The 14,990-nt window shown below is 41.9% G+C and overlaps 1 protein-coding gene across 6 annotated transcripts in view; it reads left to right on the plus strand.

Annotated features, from left to right (window-relative positions):
• Positions 1–1,443: 1,443 nt before the first annotated feature.
• FRMD5 (FERM domain containing 5) overlaps positions 1,444–14,990 on the plus strand; it is a gene marked incomplete at both ends in the record, with an annotated part of 347,778 nt that continues 334,231 nt past the window's right edge. For all 6 annotated transcript variants that reach the window (XM_079700554.1, XM_079700555.1, XM_079700551.1 and 3 more), the window contains one exon: positions 1,444–1,545. In XM_079700554.1, coding sequence (XP_079556680.1) covers positions 1,444–1,545 — 102 coding nt within the window. The remainder of the gene's footprint in view (positions 1,546–14,990) is intronic.

The following is a 14,990-nucleotide window of genomic DNA, read 5'->3' on the forward strand; positions in this document are numbered from 1 at the left end:
TGAATGCCATAGGGGAGAATGTAACTAATGAGGAGAGCAATCCAGGTTACTGAGGTGATAAGCAATCCAAGATACAAAGTGGGGCAGGGTGGGTCACATGCAAAAAAAAAGGATAAATTCTGGAGTCCAAAGACACTAGGGAAGAAGCATACTTTAATGGTCGGGCTTTTTTCTCGGTTAACAGTGGATTTTATTTTTGTTATGTTATACCTACAAACAACAGTGTAAATGAAAATAACAGGAAATTATGTGTATTTCATTATTTTCAATTAATATATTTATTACAGCATTAACGTTCTTTGTTGATTTGATCCTTTTGTAACATTTCCTTCCATCAAAATTTTTTGAGGGAGAATACTGTCTCTTAGTGAAATTTTTATAAAGAACATGAGGTCTTTAGATATGAGGTCAGAGAAGGCAGGAGACAATTTTTTTTCTTTGTGATGTATACCTCCTTACATACTCTGGCGTTTTGTTGAGGAAGTATGAAGACACGATAATTCTAGTTCTAAAGGTGTAAGGAAAGGATTGATCGTTTCCTCTGTATTATACCGGCTGAAGGAGCACGTCTCAGTCTTTTCCTTTTGTCTTCTGAAAATAAAAGGAAGGAGGCAAAGGGTGTTTGAGTGGAGGGTTTTCTAGGGGTTAAACCCTGGTGCTTCAGACCCTCTGGGAACCCTGCAGGTTTTCCTTAAGTAGCTCTTGTAAAACAGATGTTCTCCAAAATAAGAGGGGTGGAGCAGAGGAGACCGTCGGGCTGCCTTGGGATACCGCGCAGGTGGGGGTAGCCGCCTGGTCCAGAGCCGAAGGTGCTTGCATTCTGCAGGTGCAGGGATTGTGAGCTCTCACCGCTCCGGCTCCCGAGAGGCGAGAACCGAGGCGTTGCAGAGTGTGAGGCTTGGCCCTTGAAGGAGAGGCCAAATATATTCCAAACAGCTGACATTGATCGAGCCGGGTGCCCACACCTGGCCCGGGGGCGGGGAAGTAGCATCTACAGGAACCGCAGGGAGAAAAGGAGCCCCTGGTTTGGGACGCCAGAGGGCTGGTCCGGCTTGGCTCGGTCCGACTGCTTTCCCGTGATTGCTTCCCCAGCTTGTCCATCATCGCAATGCCCTATTTCTATTGGCTTGACTGTCTGCCATTCGGTTCCGCCGCGCTGACCCCATTGGGCCCCTCCGGCCAGGCCCCGCCCCACGAGCAGGACACGGGCAGTGGGGCGCGGAGGAAAGAGAGCCGGGCGCTTGTTCTGGGCTGTGGGGAGGCGGTGGCGGAGAAGGAGGAGGAGAAGGAGGAGGGGCTGGGTCAGCAGGAGGCAGCGGCGGCGTCCGCGCTGGGGTGATGGTGCAGGTGCTTGGGGCCGGTGCGGAGCTGCCCGGCTGAGGGGCGCCTGGTCCGGGGTCCGCAGCGCCGCCGCGTCTCTCCCGGGGGCGGGCGGGCGGGAAGATGCTGAGCAGGTTGATGAGCGGCAGCAGCAGGAGCCTGGAGCGCGAGTACAGCTGCACCGTGCGGCTGCTGGACGACAGCGAGTACACCTGCACCATCCAGGTCAGTGCCGCGCCGCCCCGCCCGCGGGACCCCCTCGTCCCCCGAGTCTGGCCAACTTGGCCCGCGCCCGCGCGTCGCTCCAGACCCCAGCGCTTTGTCCACCCCTGGCTGCGGCGGACGGCCCCGGTGCAGGGAGCCTCTGCCTGAGCCCCAGTCCGGGGCTGGGCACTCGGAGCTCGGCGCTGCTGAGAGGCGAGTCCTCGCGTCCTGGACCCCCACCTCGTCCCCTGCCCTCTCCCGAGGTGAGGACGCTCTATCCTGGCTCCTCGAGCCCGCCGGTGTGGGGAGCACCTTCCTCGGGCGTCGGGAGGGAGGCTCTTTCCCCGGCCGCCCCGTCGGGGGGCGCAGGCTTTGACTCTCCGGCCCGGCAAGGACGGCTGGCGGCTTTTCTTACATCTCTTTGGCTGGAAGGATACTGGTGTATGTCATAATTTGCACCCCCCCACCGGCCCAGCATTTGTGAGTCAGAGCTCTCAGAAGGTAGAATTGAACGCGTAGCCCATGCAGAGTGGCCTATTGAAGGGGATACCAGCCTTCCGGGTTTTAAAGACGTAGGCCCCCCTCTGGCCTTTCGCTCCCCAAATCTTATTCAGTTGGGCAATTCTGGGGGCCGTGAGGTAAAGATTTAGCAACAAGTCCCAGCGATTTGAGGGTTGGCGTTGGTGCGAATCGGTGACTTACAAAAAAACGCCAACAATACGATAAGGCTGCACAGCATTTCTTCAGAACCTGGTATTTTTGAAGGGATTTTTACAACCTCTCGCTATGTGGCACGTCAGGAGTAGTAGTCTTTCCCAGGAATGCAGTCACAGCCCTCTCCCTCCTTTATAAAGTAAGAGATAGAAAACATTAACAATGCTCCGGTGTTTAGTTCACCAGCCAGGAGGATCCTGCGCTCACTGCCGAAAACTGCTCTTTCTGGAGAAGCAAATTGAGCTGGACCCAGAGGGTCTCACCTGATCCCTTGCCTTTGCAGCAAGAAACCCGAGAGGGCTTCTCACCTCAGATGTGGCAGACAAAAACTGACGGCCGGGGTCCTACTCTCTTTGTCTCTTTCCCCGCCCCCCTCCCCCATTAATTTTTTTCGCTGACAATGCTCAATAGCGGAAAATAGCGGTGGGTGAGAAAGACGCTGGATAGTATATGAGAGCAAATGCTCTCTGCTGACTCCGTGCTCAGGTCAGCCTTCTCTCCACTTTCCTTATTCTCCCACCTCCAAAACCAGCTCTGGGCATGAGTGCTGACTGCTGCCAAAGATCTATGAGGGTAGAGAAAGAGAACAAAATCTCTTTTTCAGGCCACTTAAATACAGATTAAGCAGTCATAAAGATGCTAGCCATCAAGTGAAAGGATTTTTGTAGTTGAATATGATATAGAGATGTTGTGTATTATTTCCTTACTGAATGAGTGTCATGCTACTTTTTGTTTCTATTGTACCTTTATGTGTCATGTACAGTTTTTTTTTGTTTTTTGGTGGGGGGCTCGGAGGAAACATGGATTGAGTGGGCATCCTTACCATTTGAATACATCGTGCAGAGCTTTTAAGGTCTTTATTCTTTTGTTTTAAAATTTAAAGCATTTACACAATAGCATATCAAGGGCAGTGTGAGATTTAGACTTCATGAGTCCTAAAGATACTTTTGGGGTATATGGTGAAATAAAATTTCTGGGACAGATCATTAACTTCTGCCAAGATATAAAGTACAAATGAAACACAATTCATATCACCTCTCCATTTAGTGGTAACCTTGTGGTTTTAAGGTATCACAACAAGGCAACTAGTTATTTTTCTCGGATAGTGGAAAACCCAGTTGGCTTATTGGTATTATAGTTGTGGGTGGTTTTTATTACTGTTGCGAAAAATATTTTTAAGTTGAGCAGGACTTATTGGATTTATGCTTGCTATATGCTACTATGGTTGTATTTATTTTCCTGCTGGTCTTATTTTACATTATTACAATGTAATATGTTATAAAAATTTAGGCCACTTAAAAAATTAAGCTTGGTGTAATATGACCATACTGTAGTAAGTGTTCACTATCTAGATATGTTAATGATCGTGCATTGTGATTCTTGCATGAAATTTAAAAAACACAGGAATTCTAAAGTATATGTAATATTGTCATTCTTTGGCACTACTATTGTGAATTGCTTTTGTTTTTTACCCATGTGAGGAAATGTGGAAAATAAGACAATATTTTATGTGAAGTTAATATTTTGTGCATACACCTTTTTTTGAGAATTAGAGATTGAGCTTTTCTTAGCAACTTTTCCCGCTTGTATATTTCTATTGTGTGTGTGTGTGTGTGTGTGTGTGTGTGTGTGTGTGTGTGTGTGTGTTGGGGGGTGGGGGGGGAGAGAGAGAGCGAGCACGTATGCGCTTATTTGTCAGACACTGGGCACAGGGTCTTTTAAATCAGTATGTGAGCTACTTACTGGGTTAAAGCTGTATTTACAACATTTAGGAATTGCAGTACTGTGTATAAAAAAAAATTGGTGATAATTTGACCTCCTTTTCCTAAAAGTATTGTATGGCATATTTTTCTTTAAATAAGGTATTTATTTTAGAAAAATTTCAGTGCTTCTTGAGGTCTTCAGAGACCACTTAGGGTATTACAGAATCAGAAGTGTATCACTGGGTTAGAGTCATAATAGCTACATTTGGTAAATTTCAGTTGTAGGAAATTCTGTCAAAGTGTTGGTCTTTCATATTGCAGTAGTTATATTGATCTGGCATTTAGGATGTGATTATTAAGGTAATGAAAATGCCTTATATCTTCTCAATGAAGGTTGCCACAGTTACCAGACTATTCTTTTATTCTTTCTGATATGCGAATGTAGTTGTAGACCATGAGAAATGAAAGTATACATAGGAGGGTTGTAGTATAATTGCTCCCCTGTGAAGAACATTGTTAACAGCTCCCTGCCAGTTTTGAAGGTCATTGCCTCATAAATGCAGATCTGGTCCATATTTTTCACACATCTGTTTCATTTAAGCACATATTTATTTACTTACCACATTTACTATCTTACTTTGTTATTTTATTTGGGAGAAAATAGGAAAAATGAAAAGGTTAGCTACTATCTTTGAACTCTCCAAATGGAGTCATTTAGGTGCTTAGGCATGTAATATCTAAAGAATAGATTTTTAACTATCTTTCAGGTTATAACAGCTTATAAAATATTAAGAATATATTCCAGAAATGCCAGTAGAAATATGTATTGAAAAATATATATTGCCAAGTCAGAATATTAATCAATTTTTTGGGGTTATTGCTGAAAAGTAAAGCTACCCTAGAAATGAATTTGATTTTACTGGGAACACATTAAAATAACAACTGATTAAGCAGCTAGGTTAGATTAGTTTTTGCAGTTAAATAAGGTACAACCATAAATGAAATGTGTGTGCAGAGGCAGTTCTAAGTGGAACCAAGATGTGGATTTGATTGTGGCTCAGCCATTTAGTAACTGTGGGACATGGAGTAAGGGAGAGAATATTGAGGGAGAGAACAGATGTATTGATCCTTGCACCTGCCAGGCACTTCGCCTGTATTATTATCTCATTTCCCTCACATCAGTGTTATGGATTGATTTTATACCCATTGTACCAGCTAAAGAAAATGGGATTGTAGATTGGTGGGAGAGCTTATATTTGTTGAATGGCTAACTATGTACTAGGCTTTGTGCTAGGTGCTTTGCTTATACCTTACATCAGCCGTTGAGAGGTAGGTGGTATTATCCTCATTTTACAGATGAAGAATAGTCCCAGATGAAGGAACTTGCTCAAAGCTAGTAGGTGGCTGTACTGTATTTAAACCCCAGCCCCTTTGTCTTTAAATCCCATCTTTATTCCCTCCATCCATTCTGACTCCTTAAGTTACTTCACCTGTCTGTACCTTAATTTCCTCGTCTATAAAATGGAAATTTAATACTTATTTCGCAGTAAAGAGAAAGTTATTTGGAGATATCACTACAAATAATAAGGAACAGGGGCTTCCCTGGTGGCGCAGTGGTTGGGAGTCCGCCTGCCAATGCAGGGGACATGGGTTCGTGCCCTGGTCCAGGAAGATCCCACATACCACGGAGCGGCTGGGCCCGTGAGCCATGGCCGCTGAGCCTGTGCGTCTGGAGCCTGTGCTCCACAACGGGAGAGGCCACAACAGTGGGAGGCCCGCGTACCGCAAAAAACAAAAACAAAAACAAAAAACAAATAATAAGGAACATTTAAATAGACTAATATACTGTACTTACATTGTGCCTTATTCTATTCAGTTCAGAAATAGAATTGAGAAATGTTTTACTTTTTTAGAAAAATAATTTAACTTAAGCTGTAAGTCCCCGTAAAATGATTTCTGATTAATTTCAGTAAAATTGTGAAATTCAAGACTGGCATAACTGAAATCTTTATTAGAACTCTTCTTTAAAATCAAGAGTTCAGGTTTGCTTTTCTTCTATTCTACCAAGTCTTTGGCTTTAGAGAGGAATTTATTGCTTGGACCGTGATTTGTCTTTTCTAAGAACTTCTGCTTCTTGGTAAGTGGAATCCTTCGTTTCATTAATGCAAAAAGGATGTACTTAGAGAATTAGGATAATTTTATTCACAGAGAACAACACAAGGCTGTTGTATTTTCATGAATATTGGTTTTTAAAAACTTTATTTTAAAAAGTAATTATGCTGTCTCAGGATCTCTGTTACAATAGAAAGTCAGTTAGAATCTAATTCTTAAAACTAAGTTCCAAAATTAGCCTTCTAGGATCCTAAAAGCACTTGTGTTCTGTTTCTTAATTTGTATATTAAAACATTTATTGTATAAAACTAATGCAAATCAGTCTTTTCAGTACAGAAGGTAAATTCTAGATGTGTATTTATGCTTTCATTCTTTTTCTTCTTGAAGAAGTCTTGTTTAATTAGTGTCATTGGCATCCAAGAGAAACCTAAATGCAATCACTACAGCAGATTTTACTCAAGGGTATTTGTATGAATTTGCATTCTGTTAAATGCTTGGAATGAATATGCTAGATGAGGCAATTCAACATAGTGTACAGAGCATGTGATTTTGAGTCCTCTGTTTATACGTTGTCCAGAGACTTGTGTATCATGTCTGTGATATTAATATCATATTTTAAAAAAGAAATGTTTGCCAAAATAAAATCAGACGACCTGAAGGCAAAAAACAGTCATTTTTCGTATGTTTGTAGTGGTTTATGTATAATTCTTAAAATGTGTAATCCAAAATAAGTAGCAAGGCATTAGCTTTAGAGGCAATTTACCAATGATATAATAGTTACTATATTAAAATATTTTGGATTATTTTAAGAACTTTATTTTCTGATAGATTATACTTTAGAATTTATAAAGGAGAGAGTAAGAGGAAGCTATAAATCTTAAACCCTAAGAATTACAACACCTAGTTCAGTGCCTTACATAGTTCAGTAAATACTTTTTCTGATTCGTTTGTGCTACATGATTGCTGTGTTAACTACAACACTTTAAAATTTCTTCTGCCTGAAAACAATAAACATTTTCTAACAATTGTATAACCCTTTTTGTAGTTTCATCCCATCCCATTTCAAACCATTTTGCTGGGTAGCCCCTCTCTCTGGTGAGAAGTACAGTATGTAAGTGTGGTATTTTATGAAACCTGCTAACTTTTTGCAGTTATCCTTTGTTGAATTAGTGGAGCTTCAGCCCACAGCTCCTATGATTTTTTTCCTTTGTCTGTTAGGATTTCAAGCCTTTCAGGTGCCCTCACTTCCCCCATCTCTGCAGGTTTAGAAGGCTTACAGCAAATGAATACTGTGTAGTACAGTGCTTCATGGAGCGTTAGAGGTCTGGCAGAATTAGGGTATTGCGCATACGGTTCACCACAGCCACAGAACCCTCCTGCACTCCTTTGCTCCATGTCAGTACTACATAAAGCAACCTCCTCACAGCCTCATTTTCTAACCTGTTGTCTGGACAGGAAGTGAACCATGCTTCCCAATCTGTTTCTAATTATGTCTATTTTATTTTATTATTTTTAAAAATAAATTTATTTATTTATTTGTTTTTATTTTTGGCTGTGTCGTGTCTTCATTGCTGTGCTTGGGCTTTCTCTAGCTGCGGTGAGCGGGGGCTACTCTTCATTGTGGTACACGGGCTTCTTATTGCGGTGGCTTCTCTTGTTGTGGCTCACCGGCTCTAGGCGCACGGGCCTCAGTAGTTGTGGCTCACGGGCTTAGTTGCTCCGCGGCATGTGGGATCTTCCCGGGCCAGGGATTGAACCCGTGTCCCCTGCATTGGCAGGTGGATTCTTTTTTTTTTTTTTTTAACATCTTTATTGGAGTATAATTGCTTTACAATGGTGTATTAGTTTCTGCTGTATAAGAAAGTGAATCAGCTATACATATACATATATCCCCATATCCCCTCCCTCTTGCGTCTCCCTCCCACCCTCCCTATCCCACCCCTCTAGTGGTCACAAATCATGGCAGGTGGATTCTTAACCACCGTGCCACCAGGGAAGCCCTATGTCTATTTTAAGTTGAATTCATCTGCTCTCTAATAGCCTCATCTGTAACATTCTGTTGGACTCTGCAGATCCTGTTTCTTGGAGCAGCCTCCTGTGGGTCACTCTTCCTCAGCTGTGCCTAGCCAGAGCTTGTACAGGAGATGTGAATATCATGGAGGATTGGCAGCAACCTCATAGCTTCTGTATCTCACCTAATGGTGCTCAGGGAGGAGGGTGCTGCTCTCTAGGAGGCCCAGTGGCAGTTGTTGCCCCTCTGTTTTATGGCCTTGATCCTTGGGGCTCAAGCCAACCACCTGAATGGTTTTCTTATGCAGCTGAGAAATTTGGAGAGTACTGAAGCATCTCCATCCTATGCTGTACAGTGAATGGTATTTCCCCTAAGAAAGCAAAACACCTTGTCATACGTCTATCCTAGCCATTGAAGCAGACCTTCTGTTCCTTTAAGACCCTAGGCCCTGGTGGCCAATAGAACTTTTGAAGCTTTTACAAACATTTTACATGTAGTAGAGCCAAAGATAGACTAGGGAGAGCAGTTTCTCTGGGAGGATAATCCCCAGATTTAAATTATGGACCTCTTGCCTCCCAAGGCCATCACGTGACGCTCATTACTGTTGTCAATATTTTGAACAAGATAGGCCCCTGTATTGGTCTTTCACCAATTATAATTTACTCTTTCTAAGGATGGTGTTTTACTCTGTGGTCTTTCCAGCTTAATTGCATCATATCCTAGATTTGGAAGGTAGGAACTTGTGAGGAATCTTAGGTTCAAACTCTCTAGGCTTTTGCTTGCTACCGTCAGAGTAAACATCAACTGTGTGAATCAAGTCCTCTAAGGAGATCCTTCCGTGCCATGCTCATACAGGCAAAATAATTGGGCCACATGCTTGGCAACCACTGAGTTTGTGTACAATAGCTCCATTCACTTGTCTACAGAAAACACCCCTTTGACAGTGATTATAGCTTTCATCCCCCTCCTCTACTTCTGACTCCCTGCATTACCATGACCTCATCTGTTGGTCTGTATTTAGAGGCACTCTGGACCACTCCAGAAATGCTTTAGGACTTGTTCTTTTATGTTAAAGATCATTTCAAGTTAGGCAACCACTGCCCACCAGGGGAAGCCATTCAGGATCAGGACCAAACCTAGCTATTCTTATAGCCTTATTTGAGCCATCTTACTGTGTCACAACTCAGGGGTTTTCTTCCTTTTGTAGAAATTGTGAACCATGTTAAAAGCAAGGAGAATAGAGTGGGTGGGTTAAACCTTCTCAGTGGTTTAAAAGTGTGGTTCCTGGATGAGGAGCATTAGTTTCACGTGGGTACTCGTTAGAAATGCAGATTCATGTCCCCACTGCAGACCTGGCAAATTGGAAAGTTGGGGCCTGGAACTCATCAGTTTAAGTCTTTCAGCTGAGTCTTATGCTTGCTGAGGTTTGAGAATAGCTACTACTTGGTCACACAGATATTTAGTAGATAACATTGATGAGTATTGTTGATTGACTGGATATAAAAAATGAGGGAGAAGGAGAAGCCAAGAGTGAATCTCATATTTCTGACTTTTGATTTATTTCTGAATGGCTTTAACTGATTCTCTACCCTTAAAAGGTAAAAAGTTATTTGCAGATATGCATATCTGTCTTCAAGTGGGCAGGATTCTAAAGATGGTTCATAATTCCAATTTGATGCTCTTATATTTATTGGTTAGTTTTATTTTTGTCTTTCCTGACCTACAAACAATATGGTTATTTCATATTTGTATACTGTTTTTCAAAGAAATCTTCACAACTTAAAGCACTGGGGGAATAGGAGGAGTAAAGCTCCCTGTCCAAGGACTTACAGTCTAGAGAGAGATTATAAACATGTAAATAGCAAACTATGAAACATGACAGAATTCAGGGCTAGGACAAGGTGATATGCTGTGGCAGTGCACATGTGGGGGACTTGAAATTAAATATTTCTCAAAGGAGGTGAGATTTGAACTAGGTCATGAAAGATTGCCAAAAGCAGAAAATGGGCTGTGCGGATGGGTAAAGGGCATTCCAGGCTAAGGTAACAGCAGGCTACTTCTAGGTAGAAAAGCTAAAAATGTAAAGCCAAGTATGCTTAGTCTTTCCTTTACTATGTTGATTTGACTTACTCTGGTACAGTTGAGTCAAACGACAGAAATCTACTTGCCTAGGAAAAATTACTGTCAGCAAATTTCAATCATTCTTGACGTGCTCAGAGGAATCAGTCTAAACTAAAAATAAATGCATAAAGCTGGCAATGAATTAAATCTAATTCCAAAACTGTGTAACACAAATTAAGATTTTTCACAAAGCAATGGCATCATATAAAGAAGAGGTAGATTGGGATATCTTAATTCTGTGACTGCAGCAACTAAGTATGAATTTTATTTTCAAGGGACGTCATGTCTGGTATCAGTTTAGTTATCTGACAAAAAAAGAGGGTATCAAATTCCAACATTCAGCTGTTGTTTGAAAATCCTTTGACTGATACAGTGTAGCCTAGATTGTGCATTAACAGTTAGGAAATGTAACCCGTGGAGCCCTAAAAGGCACTTTTCAGCATCTCTATTCCCAAACCTAAGTGGCCACCCAAAATAGCTTTTCTGGAGGACAGAGGAGTGCTTCCCTGGATTCTCCTGTGAGCTGCTGCCTGCTGGCTCCAAAGTTCCCAGCCCTACACAGGGTGCACTTTTAGCACTCAACACAGTGCCAGGCTGGAGCTTAGGGGATGGGAACCTCCAAGAAAGCACTGTTTGGCATTTGGGCAATCAATGTTCGGCAGAATGCCAATGCTAATAGGTTATTTTGCTCTGGAAGAGGAGAATAAGGAGGGATAGTCTAAAGACTGATGAATAGGGGAATGACTGACAATACAAGCACTCCATTTTGTTGGCGAGTTTAAGGAGGCTTTCTGTGAAATGGTATTATGGGAGCCAGTTAAATTAGCAAAGGCCCACAGGCCCAAGGCCTGAAAGAAATAGTGGTACCTCAAAACAGCATGCCCTAGGGCACACTCAAATGTCTGGCCACTTTTATTGAATTTGTGGTAGGAGAAAGCCAAATCATTAGGAATCTTCTCAGTCTGGTACTCCCTCCAGGCACTGCATAATCAGGCAAACTATCCTTTGCCTCTAGGCAGGTGCACAGCCTTATTTCTCTATAGCTTGATTTAACTCAAGGGCCTCTAGTCTGGGTCCTAGCCTAATTCTGAGGACACCTAAGTGGAAGAGTTGGCTTCAGGAGTCCCAGAGGATTCCAGATACTCTAGTGAGGAGGTGCTACTAAGATTCTTGTTTTGTCAAACATGAGCCAAGCAGGTAAGAACATTGATCACAACACAAGGAAGCGGAATTAATCAATTCACCTAAGGATCTCAAGTACTTCTAGGGGATAATTGAGGCTGGAGAAGGCATCCAGCCTGCCCTCTTTCAGATTTTTGCCTCTAGAAAAATCTAAAAGCCCCTGGAGTGATTACGGAATTGGAGGTTTGTAGGTCCGGAGGACCTATGGACTGGCAATGATGCGTGGGATGTTATAAGACATGTTGAACCTACAATTTCGTAGTAACACTCATCTGTACAACAGAATATCCCATCAGCTCTTTGGGAGGCCACTCAGGAAATTTGGCTGTTGAGAGATAAAAATCTGATCAAAACAGAAGGTAGTTCCAGTACTACAGTGCAGCTTCTTCAATCTCTGTCCAGTTTCAGGTTCTGGTACATGTGAAGTAGGTTAAAAAAAAGAAGTGAATGAGAGTTTGCTTGGTATAGCTGTAGGACATAAGTTACTGAGCTAACTATTGTAATGTCAGGTTTTATAAGCAGAATAGCTAATCAACACTTTCTTTGCTTATTTTTAAATACACCTTGGGTAATTTAGACAAGTTTGTTTAAATGAATACCCATAGTACAGAAAGCACATCTAGGAATTGTCTACTAATAATTTTTATGGTAAAGGAGAACACATATTACCTGTATTCCAATTTTTGATTTTGGGAATACTAGACAGTCTGATTATTCTAAGGAGACAGATAGAATGCTATTATATTGTCTTGCTGCAAATTAGATCTTTTAGTGTGTCATTATAAAATATTATGGACTATTCCTACTAATAATGTATCTCATATAAGATACCTTTAGCTTCTGGTCAAAAGAAAATGACAAAAGAAGTAGAAAAACTTTACTTTCTCTTCTTGGTTTCCACAATTTTATTTCCTACCACCTTTTCTGACATGATAGCTCTTCTGTCCATCTCTTATTATGTCCTCTGTTTTATGCTGATTTATACTTTGGGCCATTCATTTAATACAGTCTCTTATCACCACTTCTAATTGGCATCACTGCCAAGTTATACCTTTGCTTATGGTCAGATTCTTTGTGTGGTGGCTACACCTTCTGTTGGTGGGGGGAAGTGTTAAAAAAAGATATAATCATAGCGTATGTATATATACACTGAGGCATAATGTGATCCATATCCTTTAATTTCATTATTTAACACAAAAGTGTTGTATATTTTAGTTAATTGGAATTTGAGACAATACAAACAAATGAAAGTCTGTATTGTATAAAATGGTATCTTGAGGTTGGGCTGAGTATTATATGCTTAGAGTTTTCTATTAACTTTTTTGCAGTTTTTTTATACTTAATGGGTTAATAGACCTAATGAGACTCTATGTCTACTGTGACTTCAGGTCTGGTTCTTAGGGAATGGGTGGACATGGTAGGGCTGCCCATGACCAGGAAAGTCTTTACTCTCTCTGGACAGCTAAAATCAGTGAAACTGGATGGAGAGTTAAAATAGTTGACTAAAGGAAGAAACAAAAGATTAAAACCAGAGAAACAGTCGGGATAGAGCAAGATGAGCCTTAAGCAGAAATACCTGGTCAGAATTTGGAGGGAGGATCTGGAGAAGAAAGTTGGGGATAATGAAAGAACATTGAAGATCTGTGGTTTGGCCAAAAAGTTTGTTTGGGTTTTTTCTGTAACATCTTAAGGAAAAACCCAAACGAACTTTTTGGCCAACCTGTTATTTTTTGTTGTTGCAGCTGAATGTGATAGAAGAGCTTAATGGTTTAAATGAGGCCTCTGGGCTTGGCCCCCATGTGGGGGTGATGTTTAAAATATTCAACAATCAATGAGTCATGGTGAATACCTACCTCACTGACCAAGACTCTGCCAGAGGGCACTGAAGTTGGGTCTAGCGCCCTGTGCTGCGCCAGACACTAAATATTTAGTGCTGAATCATGGGAGGTGGGGTTGGGATTGGTCCCAGGGCAGAAGGGAGAAGCCTCTCAGGGCAGAGGCTATTTGCCAACTGATAGAGAGAGATTTCAATTTTAATGACCGGCATGGTCTTATTGATAGCACACCAAGCTGAATTCACTCATCACTCCCTTAGGCTTCTTCTGTTATGTGGGATGAGATGGGAACTTCCAAGAGGCCACAAGAGCTCAGGTGTTTCTGAGGTAAGATAGGGATCTAGATGAGTTCAGTTTTCCTCTTTGGACTCTAGCCTCAGTGATGGCAGGAATCAGAGCTCCTACATTGCCTTCCCTGGCTCTCCATTTGTGCTTGCCAGATATGGGGTCCTAAAGGTCTAAGTTTTACCCTCCTGCGGAGTGGTGAACCAATTCCGACCTTCCTCATGCTTCCAAAATGCAACTCTGATCATTTTCTTTTTAAGATCCTTCAAGCTTTTCCCATTGCCTACTGGCTTACAGCCTTTTAGCTTGGCATAGGAGGTCTTCCATCATCTCTCTGCTGCCTCCCTTCCAGCCTTGTCTCCTATCATCCTCCATATGCATTTTCTCCTCCTGCTGCATGAATCATCAGCCTCTCATTACCTCCTTATTCCAGGGTAGACTCACTCCCCAGTGTTGCTGGGCAGTGCCTTGGGGGGCCTTATTGTAGCACTTACCACATTGAAATGTAAATGTTCACTCACATGTCTTCCTCTCACTAGACTGTGAACTGTTGGAAGGGCACAGATTATATCTTTGTACAGTTAGTAGGTAAGGTCTCATGTTGGGACCCAACAAATGTTGGTAATAGATGTGCATGAATGAAAATGTTATCTCTGATAAAGGGGATTATTAATAATGCAAATGTAAGGTTACCTCTGACTTGAACTAAATAGATTTTTTTAAATGAACAGGGATTTCCCTGGTGGCGCAGTGGTTAAGAATCCACCTGCCAACGCAGGGGATGTGAGGGTGAGCCCTGGTCCGGGAAGATCCCACCTGTGGCGGAGAAACTGAGCTCATGCGCTGCAACTACTTAGCCTGTGCTCTGGAGCCCGCGAGCCACAACTGCCGAGCCCGCGTGCTTTAACTACTGAAGCCTGCGGGCCTAGAGCCTGTGCTCCTCAACAAGAGAAGCCACCACAATGAGAAGCCCGTGCATCACAAAGAAGAGTAGCCCCTGCTCGCCGCAACTAGAGAAAGCCTGCATGCAGCAATGAAGACCCAATGCAGCCAAAAATAAAATAAACAAATAAATTTATTTTAAAAAATGAACATATCAGATTTTCTGGTCTTTAGAGATATGTTATGGTGACTTCAAAAGGTGGTGATTTAGTGGTGATAGTTGCACAACTCTAGGAATATACTAAAAACCTCTGAATTGTACACTTTAAAATGGTAATCTTATGTTGTGAATTTTATCTCAATTCACACGTCAATTTCTTGGTTTTGACAATGTACTGTAGTTATATAAGTTACCACTGGGGGAAGCTGGGGGAAGGACACATGCGACATCTTTAAACTATCTTCACAATTTTTCTATTATTATAATAAAAAGTTTTAAAGAGTGATTAAATTAGTTTTCCTGAGCAAATATGTTTATTATTTAGTTAGGATTTATGGTTTAGAATGACTATAGAAAGTTTTCTCACTTGATTAGGATCCAGCTACTATTTTTTTTTTTTT

This window comes from Hyperoodon ampullatus, assembly GCF_949752795.1.
Source record: "Hyperoodon ampullatus genome assembly, chromosome: 3".
In the NCBI taxonomy this organism is placed as follows: Eukaryota; Metazoa; Chordata; class Mammalia; order Artiodactyla; family Ziphiidae; genus Hyperoodon; species Hyperoodon ampullatus.